General features: G+C 44.5%; 1 protein-coding gene across 1 annotated transcript in view; it reads left to right on the plus strand.

Moving 5' to 3' along the window:
* CACNA1H (calcium voltage-gated channel subunit alpha1 H) overlaps positions 1-16,735 on the plus strand; it is a 457,818-nt gene that overhangs the window by 412,084 nt on the left and 28,999 nt on the right. Inside the window, exons 25-28 of the mRNA XM_065412515.1 lie at positions 1,619-1,770; positions 7,191-7,300; positions 8,406-8,539; positions 10,166-10,236. Coding sequence (XP_065268587.1) covers positions 1,619-1,770; positions 7,191-7,300; positions 8,406-8,539; positions 10,166-10,236 — 467 coding nt within the window. The remainder of the gene's footprint in view (positions 1-1,618; positions 1,771-7,190; positions 7,301-8,405; positions 8,540-10,165; positions 10,237-16,735) is intronic.

A 16,735-nucleotide genomic window follows, 5' to 3' on the forward strand; every position in this document is an offset into this window, starting at 1 on the left:
GATATTAGCAAGGATGGGAAGATGAGCTCCTGGAGCCTTCTGAGTGTAGTTGTTCCATATTTCCCTTCTTTTAAAATAAACTCTCTCCTGCTTTCAACTCTTGAGACATTTAAAACTAGATTGGGCAAAGCATTAACAAAAACACTGTCAGAAACAATCCCGCTCTGGCTTGGATATATGGCCTAATAGGTCCCTAGATTTGGCCCTGATTTAGTTATTTGTATTTTTATGCTTATTAACTTTGAAACAGAATCAATTGGAAAGACCACAGTCAAAATCGATTACTACACACACAGTAAGATTACTACACAATCACGGGGTTGTATCCAGAAACTAGTTACAGTGGCTGTGCTCAGGCTTGTTCTGTGCAATAAGTTTCTCAGTTTAAAAAGTTCTTGACCGAAGGCACAGATATTAAGTTCACGTGGCCACAGTCCAGCTATTTTCCTGGTTACTCCCCTGCCCTGGTTCTTAAATTTCAAAAGAACCTTGCGCTGCATAACGTTAGAATTAATGTTTTAATCATGTTTCACTTATAGCATGTTTCCTTTGGGTGACCTTCACTCCTGGGCAGTGGGACTTGAGTGTCGTCCTGCACCGGGTGAATTTCACCCCACTGGAGGCATACAGCAGAAGATGTCACACCTCCAAGCACCTGTCTAGATACAAAAGAGAGAAGGAACTAACACTATTACAGAGCCGACAGTCTGCACTATTTGATGTGCTAAGCCGCAGTCTTTGAATCATGGCTGCTTTCCGTTTGCAATTCTGAGTTACTTACAACAAAGTCATTGTAGGGATATTGTACAGAACATTCCACCCTACCTCCTGGGGATAGTTGCCCTTAACCTGGTCCCCTATGCTAATAACCATCCACCAATATGTGTTCCTCAGCTGCCTCATCCATCCTTGCATTCCCTCAGAGACCATGCCTAGCTGGTAAATTCCCTTTCTCGTCGAAGATGAGTCCAGGTTCCCATTCTCATTCCCATTGACCTGCAAGTTGTCTGACTCTAGCTGAGTGAAAAGTAGAGATGCTCAGCCTGGTCCAGATAAAACAAAAACTGCCCTGGCTCTTTGCCCCAAACTGGAATTGAACCTGTTGTGGGTGTGAAGACTTTTTCTTCCTTAATTTCTGTTTCCAATCCTGCCTCTTGCACTCCCTGCTTCCAACCAGAGGGGGAAGTGCCTGGGATAATATGAGTGAGGAGGCTGGTCTCTGGTCTTACTAGAAGTGGTAAGTACAATGAAATCTTGCAAGAGAGAACCTGGCCTTCCAAGTTATCCAGTACAGTTCTGTGGGCCCAAGAAGCCTGGATTGTTCTGATAAGGTATCTGATCCTTTTGCGTGCTTAGCTGAACTGAGTCTCTGAAGGGCCGTTGTCGCTAGTTGGGAGGCCTTTGTTCATTCTGTGTGAAGCTCGGTGCGTTGTGTCTGCTCAAAACTCTTTGGAAGCCTCTGATCCCAGTCGGTTCTTAGGAGCAGCCCACCCAGTGCCCAATTGTGTGTAAGAGACAACAGTCAGGAAAGGATGTTGGGTGATACCTGCCAACGTGCCTCACCCTGGTAGGAGGGAAACATGGTCATTACCTTGCGTTTGCTTGTCTCTTTCTGCAGAAGCCCAGCGCAGACCCTACTATGCTGACTATTCCCCGACGCGGAGGTATATCCACACCCTCTGTACCAGCCACTATCTGGACCTGTTCATTACTTTCATCATTGGGGTCAATGTCATCACCATGTCAATGGAGCACTATAACCAGCCCAAGGTAAGAGCCACGTGCCCTCCTTGGAGTGCAATCGGACGGCATGTCAGAGCAATTAAGGACCGTATCCTGTTCCCTGAATATCATGGTGAATATCATGGCCTAACATAGTGAATGCTAATGGGAAGGGGGTAGGTTTAGCAGATAAAATAAAAAAAGAACAAGTTAAAAATCACTTAGAAAAGTTAGATGCCTGCAAGTCACCAGGGCCTGATGAAATGCATCCTAGAATACTCAAGGAGCTAATAGAGGAGGTATCTGAGCCTCTAGCTATTATCTTTGGAAAATCATGGGAGACAGGAGAGATTCCAGAAGACTGGAAAAGGGCAAATATAGTGCCCATCTATAAAAAGGGAAATAAAAACAACCCAGGAAACTACAGACCAGTTAGTTTAACTTCTGTGCCAGGGAAGATAATGGAGCAAGTAATTAAGGAAATCATCTGCAAACACTTGGAAGGTGGTAAGGTGATAGGGAACAGCCAGCATGGATTTGTAAAGAACAAATCATGTCAAACCAATCTGATAGCTTTCTTTGATAGGATAACAAGTCTTGTGGATAAGGGAGAAGCTGTGGATGTGGTATATCTAGACTTTAGTAAGGCATTTGATACGGTCTCGCATGATATTCTTATCGATAAACTAGGCAAATACAATTTAGATGGGGCTACTATAAGGTGGGTGCATAACTGGCTGGATAACCGTACTCAGAGAGTTGTTATTAATGGTTCCCAATCCTGCTGGAAAGGCATAACGAGTGGGGTTCCGCAGGGGTCTGTTTTGGGACCGGCTCTGTTCAACATCTTCATTAACGACTTAGATATTGGCATAGAAAGTACGCTTATTAAGTTTGCGGATGATACCAAACTGGGAGGGATTGCAACTGCTTTGGAGGACAGGGTCATAATTCAAAATGATCTGGACAAATTGGAGAAATGGTCTGAGTTAAACAGGATGAAGTTTAACAAAGACAAATGCAAAGTGCTCCACTTAGGAAGAAAAAATCAGTTTCACACATACAGAATGGGAAGAGACTGTCTAGGAAGGAGTACGGCAGAAAGGGATCTAGGGGTTATAGTGGACCACAAGCTAAATATGAGTCAACAGTGTGATGCTGTTGCAAAAAAAGCAAACATGATTCTGGGATGTATTAACAGGTGTGTTGTGAGCAAGACACGAGAAGTCATTCTTCCGCTCTACTCTGCTCTGGTTAGGCCTCAGCTGGAGTATTGTGTCCAGTTTTGGGCACCGCATTTCAAGAAAGATGTGGAGAAATTGGAAAGGGTCCAGAGAAGAGCAACAAGAATGATTAAAGGTCTTGAGAACATGACCTATGAAGGAAGACTGAAAGAATTGGGTTTGTTTAGTTTGGAAAAGAGAAGACTGAGAGGGGACATGATAGCAGTTTTCAGGTATCTAAAAGGGTGTCATAAGGAGGAGGGAGAAAACTTGTTCACCTTAGCCTCTAAGGATAGAACAAGAAGCAATGGGCTTAAACTGCAGCAAGGGAGGTCTAGGTTGGACATTAGGAAAAAGTTCCTAACTGTCAGGGTGGTTAAACACTGGAATAAATTGCCTAGGGAGGTTGTGGAATCTCCATCTCTGGAGATATTTAAGAGTAGGTTAGATAAATGTCTATCAGGGATGGTCTAGACAGTATTTGGTCCTGCCATGCGGGCAGGGGACTGGACTCGATGACCTCTCGAGGTCCCTTCCAGTCCTAGAATCTATGAATCTATGGGAGTATGACCATTGATGTCAATAGTATCTGAATATGGCCCTAAGCGAAAACTGACACGAGAGCGTTCCATGTTCTTTGAGATGCTTCTGAGGACATCAAGTATTTGGTACAATGCATTCATCAGCTGTAGCCCCATTTCTGCCAGAAAAGAGTCACCTCTTGAAGCAAAGGGCTTGATTCTCCTCTCGTGTAAACGGGTGTAAATCAGGAGTAATGCCTTTGAAGTCAGTGGAGTTACACTTGCGTAGGGGTGAGATCAGAATCAGGCCCACAGAGTATTAAGTGGACTTTTGCCTCAAGAGCGATGAAAGAAAAATTGCCCAAATAATTAGTCTCCTGATTTTAGCAGTGTCCTATTGACATTTGCCATGTAGTTTTTCATGACCGGGTAGAGTAAAATATGCCAATGTTCTAGAATATTCCATTAACTGATGTTAATATGCAATGAGTGAGCTCAGGGTGGCTTTCTTTCCTCACTGAATTTGGAAAAAGAACAGGAGTACTTGTGGCACCTTAGAGACTAACAAATTTATTTGAGCATAAGCTTTCGTGGGCTACAGCCCACTTCTTCGGATGCATGTAGTGGAAAATACAGTAGGAAGATATATATATACACAGAGAACATGAAACAATGGGTGTTACCATACACACTATAAGGAGAGTGAATTTGGAGTAAATCAGCTCTGTTTACATGTAGTGCTTTTGCCTCAGACACCATAAAATCCCTTTCTCTTGATGAAGCCTTAGGCATATGTGGCAGAGCACCTCCTGTGTCTCATTGGCTTTCTCCCTCGGGCGGTAGGAGGACTGGAATAAACCCACCTGACTCCAGAGGTTTTTCTCTTCACTCGGGTTGTTTTTTCCTTTATTTACCTGGTGGGCCTCAGAGTAGGCCCAAGAAGTTCTCTTAAGCAAAGCGAAAGATGAGACGCGATAAATCGATCCCCGATAGATCGATTACTACCCGCCGATCTGGTGGGTAGTGTAGACGTGGCCTTAGTTTCTTTCCCTATAGGGAGGGGAGACAGCCTGTCTCTCATCTCTCCCCTCCCCTCTCTCACCAGAAGAGGGTTTTTTAAAAGTCACTGGCAGCCCTTAACTGGCCTCCCGTGTCTCTAGTTAACCTGAGTTAACCCTTTTTCAGCTCCTAGGACAGTGGTCCCCAAACATTTTTGTCTATGCCCCCCCCTTACCTCGTTGGTCGTTTCCCCAACCCCCCCCACCCCAGGAGACACAGTCGGGAGCCAGGACCGGGGCCGACCCTGCAGCTGTGGCCTTGGCTGGGAGTGGGGCCACAGTCAGAGCCAGGGACTGTGGCAAGGAGCAGGCCCGTGGTCGGGGTTGGGAGTAGGGTTGCCAACCCTCCAGAATTGTCCTGGAGTCTCCAGGAATTTAAGATTCATCTGTATTAAAGATTATATCCTGTGATGAAACCTCCAGGAATACATCCAAACAAAATTGGCAACCCTAGCTGGGAGCTAGGGGCCATGGCCGGGAGTAGGCCCACGGTCAGGGCCAGGAGTTGGGGGCTGCGGCCGGGAGCGGGGCCAGACCTGCAGCTGGGGCCGGGGGTGGGGCCGGAGTGGAGCTGGAGGCAGAGCGGGGCTAGGTATTGCTCTCTCTCCCCTCCATCCCCCTGTGGGAGCTGGTCTGGGTCCCGCCGCACCTCCCCGAATGTTCCTCCATGGCCTCCTAGGGGGACATGTCACACAGTCTGGGGACCAGTGTCCTAGGGAACAGGGCCTTCACCAGTCTAGGGCTGATGTATTTGCCCTTCACCATTCTCTTAGGACTTGTCAGAACTGACTTTGTCACACATAAATCTTTTGGCTTGTCCATCTGTATTACAGGAACATTACATAGTATTATCCCTCACAGGTCTCCTGAGTCTGTGTTTGCTTTTTAATAATGTAAGGTTTGACATGTCACCTGAAAATGATTCTCTGGGAAGCTACGCCAAGATACACCAAGCCAGAGGGTAGTGTGTGTGTGTGTGTGTTTTATGCCACCTGTACTTTTCTGCTCCTGTAATTCCTTTACACAGCAGCCTCTGTTTTATTTCTCCTGAATCCGATCTCACTTACACGTGTGTTACATGAGTGTAAATCAGTGGAGTTCTTCTGGGTGTACACCAGTGTACATGATACAAGAACTGGACCCAGAGCGAGAGAGATCTTAAGTTAAATAATAAATGGCCACATTATAAAAAACAAAGGTGTCTATTTTATTTTAGGCAATATAATTAGAATCAAAATAGAGCAAGGCAGGCGTTCAGAAATGCCAGCCCTATTACATCTGTACAACTTTCAGATCACATTTCCAAAAATCAACAGAAGTCTATCCCACGCATCGGGGGAGAGCAGTCGCACAGATGTCAGTAGGAGAATTTTGCCCTGAAATTAAGCCATCTCTGAAGTTCTGTGTTCCCCTGTCACCAAAGCAAATGAGCTTTTCTTTTCTCTCATACTTCCATTGCCTTTTTGTTACCTATTGTGTCTGGTTTTGTTGTTCATTTTTCTGATTTGTAAGAAACCTATGGCCACATTTGACCAGAAAACAACCTCAGTCAGAAAAAAAAAAAAAAAAAAAAGCTCTTTTACTCCAGGGCACTCTATTTTAAGATTTGAGCAGTGTGGTTTTTTGCTATTGTTGGCCTCCAACTCCAATGAAATCCATTATAAACAGTCATCATCTTAGAGTATAAACACTCTGGATTCCTGACTTCCGAGAGCGGCTTTATAGAGGGAGCGAACATTACACCAAATATGGAGATACTTTGCCCATCACTGGAGATGTAACATTTCGAGAAGGCAAGATTTCATCTGTCTCCATTATTATTTATTTTGCTGAATGTATTAAACTAAGCTGAATTCCTAGGAATAGCCACACCGGAATAAAGCAGTGATCCATCTAGTCCAGTATTCTGTCTCTTATCATAGCCAACTCTAGATATCTCAGAAGATGGTGTAAGATATTCATAATGCACCTTATAACAAAATTATAGTAAGTGGGAAAGGGGTTGAATTTCCTCTTTTTCCTCATGTGTTCAGCAGTTTATGCCCTGAAGTCTGAGGATTGATAGATAGCCATTGTAATTTTTGGACTACCTAGTATCACTGCTGATGATGTTCTTATTCAGCTCAACGTCTAGTTGTTTTTCAAGTTTTGCTATGGTATTTGATGCAATAATATTTCATAGCAATGATTCCACGGGCTCATTCTACTTTGGGTTAAAAATAGAGGGCAGATCAACCCAAACAATGCAGATCTGGATCTTGAAAACTCCCAAAGACTGGGGGGTCTGGAGGCCTGGTTTTGATTAGGGTCCATCTTTAGTTAAAATTTAACTATTTTTAAGCAGCATAGAAACTTGTCTTCTCAATTTCCATGTCAGAGTGGTTCTTTTAGGGCCTAATTCTGATCTCACACTGGGGCAAATCAATAGTAACTCTTATGAAGTTATTGGAGTTATACTGATGTGAGTTGCAAATCAGGCCTTTAAAGTCTTATTCATTCATATGCAGAGCACCTGATTCTAAGTTTCCAAGCATCAGCTGCTTTATCCCTCCATTTGTGCTTGGCCCTTTCTTTTATCTCTACCTCTACCATCCTCCTACCTGCCAAGTGCTTTGTGGTGGGACAAATGCAGCCTGTATAGAACTAACGAATGCCTTTCCTTTCAGTCCCTGGATGAAGCTCTGAAGTACTGCAACTACGTGTTCACCATCGTTTTTGTGTTTGAAGCTGTTCTGAAGTTGGTGGCATTTGGTTTTCGAAGATTCTTTAAAGACAGGTGAGATTATTTTCAACTCCTTTGTGTTTGGCCCAGGGTCTAAACCAGAAATCAGGTAATTGAAGCATTGTTGTAAAAATAACATAGTTGGATACAAGAATCTCTATGCTGACTAGCTACCGGAGATGTCTCTCAGGAGTCAAGACGTTAACAAAAATGATGATTGACACCACTGGTCACGCTTTGTAAAGGGAATAGGAAATGAATACAAAGGGTTTAAGTTTGTTCTTAGCCCCTTTCACTGACTCCACCAAAGAATGTATCACTGCTTAGTTATGCTTGGCCTTGAGGTGACTGTCAAGCCACTACCCTTAATACATGCATGGAAAAGACTATTCTTAATAACCCAACGGCACCATTTCCTGCAGAACTGATGTCCTATCCAATCTAGACTAGTCCGTGGGCAGCCTGCAGGATGCTAGCTAAGTAAACCCACCAGCAATGGGCAAAGGAAGACGCCCTCAGCACTGTTGTTCTCTGACCGCAGCTACCCAGAAGCATAACTTCACATTTTGCTGCTCACTCGACCGGATACAAACGTATGTGACAGTGGGCTGCAATTTGGAGACCTGCTGAAGAGTCAGATATGTCAAAGAGCCTTATTTCATGCTCCACTTCACACAGATAGGTCAGATGCTGTTCCATTTATTCCTGGGAACAGTTTGTGTCCCTCGTTTATCCATGCTGATACATGGTTCTAGGCTGCCATGAGCAAGCCTACTTATCAGGAAAACTCCTTAGGAAAGTAGCTTGATCTCTTTTAGCTAAAACAAGTATGAGTTTTTAAGTTGCACGTTGCTCTATTTCTGGGGAAGGTAGGGATACCAGGAACAGTGTAGCATAGTATGGTTCCAACTTTCCTCTCTAAACTTTGGGCCTGAGCTGGAGTAAATCAGTTGAAATAAATGGTGTTTTGCCAATTAACACCAGCTGAGGTTCTGTTCCATCAATCCTGGATCTGAGAGGGGATGGGGTTCTGGCCTTGCCCACAGTCCTTTCTATAGGAGAATACAATGCCACTGTTACTGGGCATCATCCTAACAACTCTGTCCATGACGCTCCTTTGAAGTGTGTGTTTTTGTCTTTCCCACCTGCACCCTGCTAGGTGGAACCAGCTGGACCTGGCCATAGTTCTCCTCTCAATCATGGGCATCACGCTGGAGGAAATTGAAATGAATGCCGCGCTGCCTATCAATCCCACGATCATACGCATCATGCGGGTGCTACGCATAGCAAGAGGTAAGACTTGCCTTTCCAGCCTGGAGCCTCTTCAGCGACAATGCCTGATCTCCGGGGTGATTCCATAGAAGCCAGTAGGGTTGCATCAGGGATGAATTCGGCCCATTGTTTCATTTCTAGGTCATTTGAGTTTGATTCAGACCTAGGGATGGAGCCGGGCTGCAGGGTTTTGATTCAAAACTGTAGCCTGATCTATAGATCATGGATAAATATTCCCAGTTATCACTTTGAGGGATGACAGGTTCTTGTCCCAAGATCTGGCCCAGTATTATTAAAATTATTATATAGTTGGGACCCCCGATATGCACAGGTGCAACATGCACACTATAGAAACTTTTTTATATTTACAAATAAATAATTTATTAATACATTTAGCAAATAATTTATTAATACATTTACACACACTCTAACTCAGTAAGGTAGATGGAGATAATACAGAAAGTACATCGGAATATCCATACTCACACCATCCTTTGCAGAACAACTGAAATGTTAGCCATTATCTTCCTCATCCCCGTCACCCTCCTCATCTTCACCAGTGGCCATCATTCTGGCCCCTCCCAAGGGCTCCATCTCTCCCTCCTACTGCCCCAGGTTGGGGTGCCACTTTTATAATATGTTACGCTGATGTTACCATGTCTAATGCATATTCAATAGGGGTTTCTCCCCTCTTCCTTATTTGTATTTCCTCCCCTTACCAATGTTAAGGTGTCCTTCTTCTATAGGTTAGTCTATTTATGATTTCACCCCATTATCATATACGTCAATTCATTGCCATGGCACTCTTGCGGTCGGATGTTTCGTCCAAAACCTGCCAGAAGCCGGTATTAGTTCATGTTCTGTGGTTGACTGAGGTCTTTATGGACAAAATTCCCCCCTACACTCTACTTCCAATTCCCCCAAACTCATAAGTTACCTAAGTTTGTCTATGCCAAAGTTCATAGGCCTCAAGCCTCATGCTAACTGCTGAAGCCAGTGACTTACAGGATACAAGCCTGTAGGTTCCTTGCATTGCTGCTGAATATAATAAAGCGGACTATAATGCAAAGCAGTGAATATAATAGAGGTAAGCTGATCCACTGGGCTACAAAACCCAACATGCCCAGATTTCATGGCCCATCTCTAATTCAAACCCAGGGTCCTAGACCTCTTGTGGGAAAAGATCTGCAGTGGGAGCACACAAGAGGAAGAACTGGTAGATTTCCCCCATCCTAGTCTCCTCCTTAGAAGAGGGGGATCATACCAAAAGTGAGGCACCTTTCCTAGACTTCAGCTGCAATGGGGCAAGGAGGAGAATTGACTTTGAAGGTTACTGTCTGCTCCCATTCGCTTAGGAAAGGACACGAGGGAGTAGGCCCAGAAGTTCCCCCATTCTCTTGTACGTACCATGGAAGGGAATATACTTAGATCCCTGTCCCTGCATGCCATATTTATAAACGTAGGGCCTGATCCTCCTCCTTAATGGGTGTAAATGTGGAGTCACTCCACTGACATTAATGAAGTGGCTAGAGAGAGGAGAACTCACCCCACAGCGTCTGTTCCACTCTTCTTCCTTGAATAGGTTTGTGGTGTTTACATAAAAAATGTTTCCCAGTCCTGGTGCTTCAGCTTTGTTTCTCGTTGTAGTGTTGAAACTGCTCAAAATGGCCACGGGGATGCGAGCTCTCTTGGACACAGTGGTGCAGGCGCTACCCCAGGTAAGTCCGGGGACTTGATCCACGCCAAACAGGTACAGAAGAGTTTGATTTCTCTTGTGGATTCAGTTTTTGTGCTGCACCTTGTAGGAGATGCTGGTCCTGGTGATAGTCTTCATATTCTACATTGATACAAATGGTTCTGCTGAGAACCGCAGGCAAACATTCTGCCCTCGGAGACTGCAGGGTAGATCTTGCTCCCCGATGTTCTAGCCCCTTGCGTGCATGCAATCCCCAGGAGTTCTGGGCTTGGCGACAAAAGCAGAGTGTTGGCGTTAGAGGTCAACTGTGCAGATCTAAGAGCAAAATCTACCCCTCAATCTTTGTAGGCAAAGTTCTTATAAAATACAGAATTGGGGAGTCAAGGGTGGACCAGTGCTTCTCAACTGATGCATCACAACTCCCGGTTCGGGCGTAGGGCGCTGAACGTTTCATTACAATTACAAAAGAAAAGAAAATTTCCAGAATAACTGCAGGGCAACCAAAATCTTCCATGTTTGTGAGATCAGATGTTGTGATTATCGTAGTACCTCTGCCCCTTTCATGTCTGCAAAGGTCACCCAGACCCACCACTCTCTCCCCTACTCCCCACACCCCCATATCCTGGAAGGTCAAATATTCTGCCAACTCTCAAAATGCACACCCCAATAATTACATAGGCTTAGCATCATTATCACTGATCATAGAATCATAGAATCTCAGGGTGGGAAGGGACCTCAGGAGGTCATCTAGTCCCACCCCCTGCTCAAAGCAGGACCAATCCCCAACTAAATCATCCCAGCCAGGGCTTTGTCAAGCCGGGCCTTAAAAACCTCTAAGGAAGGAGATTCCACCACCTCCCTAGGTAACCCATTCCAGTGCTTCACCACCCTCCTAGTGAAAAAGTTTTTCCTAATATCCAACCTAAACCTCCCCCACTGCAACTTGAGACCATTACTCCTTGTTCTGTCATCTGGTACCACTGAGAACAGTCTAGATCCATCCTCTTTGGAACCCCCTTTCAGGTAGTTGAAAGCAGCTATCAAATCCCCCCTCATTCTTCTCGATGCATGGTTTGCTCTTACTTCTGTCATAAATGGGAGGGGTCACAAACGTTTTTGACTTGGAATAAAGGGAGACAACCTGAAAAGACTGAGAGAGATTGGGGTAGACCGAGGAACCTGCTGATGAAAGCATTGGAGTTAAAGGACTCTAAATGTGCACTAGATTGACTGTCAATATATGATGATTTCCTTAAAATCCTGAGCTCCTTTATGGGAGAATCTCCGCTTTCATTTTTAAAAGAGCAAGTGTCTAGCTCTCATGGTTGTTGAGGAAAGCTTGAAAGCATGATCCCTAAAAGGTCAAAATCCAGAAGGCAAATAAAAAGAACCCAACATTTTGTGTTAGGGGTTTTTTTTAGTTTTTTTTTTCCCCAAAAAAAATCTCATTATTTTTAAGCCAATCTCATGATTTTTTTTTTTATTTTTTTTTTTTTTTGGTCACCTGGCTCCTGATTTTTGAATGCCTGCGGTTGACAATCCTGCCAGTGCTGTAGAGGAACGTGTGATTTTCCACTGCCCTGTGCCTTGTGCTCTCATATACACCTGAGCAAAGTGGGTTTAAAATGCTCCCAGATCAGAATGACAGCGTCTTGCACCCACTTTATTACAGGCATTAAGTGCTGGTACAAGCCTGTGGAGAACTGGGCCTGGGTAACTCATACAACTTTGTTAGGGCTTATCTACACAGGGAAATTTACCAGTGGAACTATACCAGTGTAATGATACTGTATATCTATTGTATCTACTCTGGTATAACATCCTATGTGCCTGCTGCTTTTAGAATAAGTGTGTCTACATGGGAGTTGTACCGGCTAGCTACAGAGGTTTAATTGTACTGGGATAGTAATAGAGGTATAATGGTACCGGCATCCGGTACATTTCTCCATATAGACAAACCCACAGTCTCTCCAACCTGAACTGAAAAACAGAAGTTTCTTTTTCTTGGAAAGCTCTGTTTATCCTTCACCGCTGCCTCAAAAGATGTTCTTAATCTAAGCCAATTGCTCTTTGGTATTCAGACTTTGCTTTCAACAATGGGCTTTGGCTGAGAAGAAAGCCTGGACTTTACAAACCCGACCCCTGCGTTGGCATTTCAAAAAAGCAATTTATTTGTGTATATTCTTTTTCTTTTGAAAGCCCATGTGATTACAGAACTTTCTTTAAAAAAACAAAAGGGGGGCTTGAGGCCGGGCTTTTTGCTTGTGACACGCAAACCAAATTTTGTGCTAATGTGAAATCCCTGGGAACCTTGCTGATAAAACCGCCACCTGTCATTAAAGTAAAAGTTGGGGAAAGGAGGAAGGGGACTTGGAAAATCTTTCTCCCCATCTTCAACCCTAATAATGTTGCACTGCTTAAAGCTGCACCCAGGATCTGAAGCGCAAAGAGACATTTCTGACCCTAATGTATCAGTCTGCGTAACTCTTTGGCGCCTGCTTGTTAAATGACTAGAGAGGGGAATTCCATTTGTATGGGTGCTGCTGCAGGTTTTGAAGACGTCTGTCTTGGAGTTGGTTGAATTAGCCCTTTCCAGCATTCTCATGCAGTACTAATTACAATTAATTACCAAATGTTGGCATTACAATCGATTTTGTTTCCTTTTTCGAGGGTGATTTTCGTCCATTTCCTATTCGTTTGTATTACTTATCGGGAGAGCTGAGCTTGATCTCCCCCTGCAGAACAAAGCACCCCTGAACTTTGGGGATGCTGGCCTTTGAATCCACATTTCGTAGCTGGCCCACTGAGACGGGGAGTCATCAGGATCCAAATGCATGGACTCAGCCTGTGCCAAAATCCACAATCCCAGTTCATTAATATTAATGAACGTCAGAATAAGTGAGCGGGGAAGAGAAATCCTGCTGCCACCATAAAATACCTTTCTCCTCCACTAGAACTTCCAGACTGAGCATCTAATGAAAACACTCTGCCTTAAATCCAGGAAGAGTTCCCATCATGCACTGTTCTTAAAGTGGTAGTCTAGGAGAAGTGAGGCAAAAAAGCAGTGGTCAGGGGAAAGACCTTGAAAAGGTGGCGGTCCCCCACCCCCTTGCCCAGTCACAGCTCCAATATTCATAATGGGTCAAACCCCCAGCAAACATTTTGGAGGTTCAAATCTAGATCCAACTCTGTGGCTTGGGCCTGTCCTTGTCTGTCTGTTTTGTGGTGGTTTTACCTAAGGCATCATCTCTTTTTCAGTGATGAACCTGTGTTTTCCAATTTCACAGCTCGGTTGACCAATCAATAAAGATATCTAGTGACGTGGCCAGGGTCACCACAAAGACAATATCGATCTTTGCCCCGCTGCGCTATGAGCATCCTAGGAGAAGAGGAATTTTTAAAAATGCAGAATGAGCAAATCATACAGTGGAGGAGAGTTAAAAAAAACCCAGTGAAATAGCCTCATTGGCAGGGGAAGAATCCCTACTGTGGACTTGCAGCTTTTACATATATAGAGCCAAATTCTGCTCCCAGGTATGCTAATGCAGATCCCAAAGCGACAGTGTTACTCCAGGTTAACGTGAGTTAAACTGACATCATTCACGAGACATTACTAACCATAGCTCAAGTTTTCCATCATGATCATTTAGTCGGACCTCCTGCATGAGCCAGGGCAAAGAACTTCACGACGCAGTATCTGCATCAAGCCCATAACTTCTGTCGGTGATATAACATCTCTTGTAGAAAGATATCTTAGTCTTGATTTATAGATTGAAAGTGATGGAGAATCCACCACATCCTTAGGTAACTTTTTCCCATGGAGAGTTAAATACCCTCATTGTTAAAAATGTGCACCTTATTTCTCTGAATGTGTCTAGCTTCTGCTTCCATTGGATCTCATTATGCCTTTTTCTGCTAAATTAACGAGCTGTCTTCTGTCAGAAATCTCTTCCTTATGTAGGTACTTGTTGACTGTGGTCAAGCCACCTCTTAACCTGCTTTTGAATCAGCTAAATAGATTGAGTTTCTTATCTCGCACTGTGTGAGGCGGGTTCTCCAGACCTTGAGTTCTTCTTGTAGCTTTTTTTCTGAACCCTTCCCAGTTTTTCCACATCCTTTTTCGAGTGTGGACATCACCCCTGTACACCCCCTCCCAGTAATGATGTAACTAATACCGTATACAGAGGTAATACCACTGCCCTACCCCTGCTTTGAAATTCCCCTGAGTATATATGCAAAGATTGCTTTTGCCCCCTTAGCTACAGCATCACACTGGGAACTCACATTCACCCCAATTCCTTTTCAGAGTCACTGCTTTCCAGGCTACAATAACCCATCTTATAAGTGAGACCTCATTTGGAGTACTGTGTGCAGTTCTGGTCTCCTATGTTTAAAAAGGATGAACTCAAACTGGAACGGGTACAGAGAAGGGCCACTAGGATGATCCGAGGAATGGAAAACCTTTCCTATGAAAACCTTTCCGGTGGGGGCAAAGGACCTCTCTGGCTTCAAGATTAGGCTTGATAAGTTTATGGAGGGAATGGTTTGATGGGATAATGTGATTTTAGTCAAATAGGCATTAACGGGGCATCGCGGGTAAAATGAGAGTCCGGCTGTAGAATCTTGCCTGTATGCTCGGGGTTCTGCTGATCGCCATATTTGGGGTCGGGAAGGAATTTTCCTCCAGGGTAGATTGGCAGAGGCCCTGGAGGTTTTTCGCCTTCCTCCGCAGCATAGGGCAGGGGTCGCAGGCTGGAAGATTCTGTTGTGGGTGAGTCAGCTTTTGTGGCCTGCATCATGCGGGAGGTCAGACTAGATGACCATATTGGTCCCTTCTGACCTTAAAGTCTATGAGTCTATGAGTCTAAGTGTGACCTACATTCTTTGTTCCTAGATGTATGACCTTGCATTTGGCTGTGTTAAAACCCATGTTGTTTGAGTGAGCCCAGCTTACCCAGGTCAGTCTGTATAACTGTTCTCATATAAATCGCTGGTCAGAAAGCGTTTGCAATCAGTTGCCAGCGTTGCTCCTGATGGAGGAGGCAAAACGAAATTCAGCCCTAGCAGTGCTATCGGTAGCACAATGTGGGGCCTTTGCTGTCAAAAACACAAACAGAAACAGCTGACAAATACATAGGGCGCAACGGATGCCATTTTTACATACTCACTTTTCGGGCCAGAACCACAATTTACTAAATACCATTAAAGAATCTACTGTGGAAGTGAGACATTTGCAGAAACATGAGGCACAATAGCGCAGCTAAAAGAGATCATTTGTTGCAAGTTGAACTGTTTGATTTTCCTTTGTATCCCCCACGGTGGGTTAGATTCTGCTCAGTCACGCAACTCTAATTCCGTTGGAGTGACTCTAGATTTTCACTTCTGTGGCTGAGAGCAAAATCTGGTCCAATCTGTCTAGAAGATCTGGGTTCTTTTTTTTACTTCATCTGTGGAATGCACATTAATTAAACCCAGGATTGGACAACATACCCCCTTCTTCTCTTCAAAGCTTGGAACTCCGTACAACAGAGATTCTGTGCCAAGAAAAATGTGAAGAACTCCCTGTTCCATGCCTCTTGCTGCTGAAGGACAGAGCCTACAGTTTGCTGCTGTCTGGGAGTTTAACTCTTCTAGGGGCAGCAGCTCCCATGGTGATTTTGGGTGCAGCTTTTAAAGGCATTACTACTGTTGTCTAAAGGGGATTATATGATCTAAACAATAGTCGAGTGTTACCATACCCTGGAAATATACGGCGATCGTAAAGGCCCAGAGAAGGGGAACAAAAATGGCTTGAGGGTGGGACCTGCAGCTGACAACAGCTGGGAGAGGTTAAATACTCAGTGCTGATGTGGAGCCCCATTGAAGTCAATGGAGTTGTTCCTAAGTCAGGTCCATGCTTGGCCCTTAAATTTATTTAGCCAAAAAAAAAAAGAGGGGGAGGGAGTCTTGACTGAATTATTCCAAATGATACAGGCTGCAGTGAAAAATGACCAGTCCCTCTTTTTTAACCCTGTCCCATAATAGGGGAACAAAGGGGCTCTTTTGCACCTCAGGCCATTCTTGGCCACCCATTCTGAAAAGAACTGTTGGCTTATTGGCACTAGACGAGATCAGTGGTTAGCTCCCAGCCGGAAGGAAAGAAAAGCGAGAAGAAAAAGAAAGGAGGAAAAGTCGGGGGCGGGGGGGACAGGGAAGGGAAGCAAAAATGTAAGTGAGTCTAGAACTGGGCCAAGAGACATTGGCGAAGCAATGCTTGGGGGGGCTTTGGTGGAGCAATGCAATGCAGTTGACTGCCCTGAAGTAATCGTGTAGATACGCAGAGCACTGCAGCCTCCCAGGCTGTCGATCTGGCACCTTCGCCTAGGACTGGATCTCACACAGATGATGTCCCCTTTCCAGGCTGGCAAATGTGTCCATTTCGTCCTCTGTCTAGTGCGTAAATTAGCTGGCATTTCCCTAATTCCGGAGTTATTGCTTTGCATGGCGGGAGCTGGCAGGAAAAGATCAGGACCCATTGTCCT

Source organism: Emys orbicularis, chromosome 10 (genome assembly GCF_028017835.1).
Source record: "Emys orbicularis isolate rEmyOrb1 chromosome 10, rEmyOrb1.hap1, whole genome shotgun sequence".
Classification (NCBI taxonomy): domain Eukaryota; kingdom Metazoa; phylum Chordata; order Testudines; family Emydidae; genus Emys; species Emys orbicularis.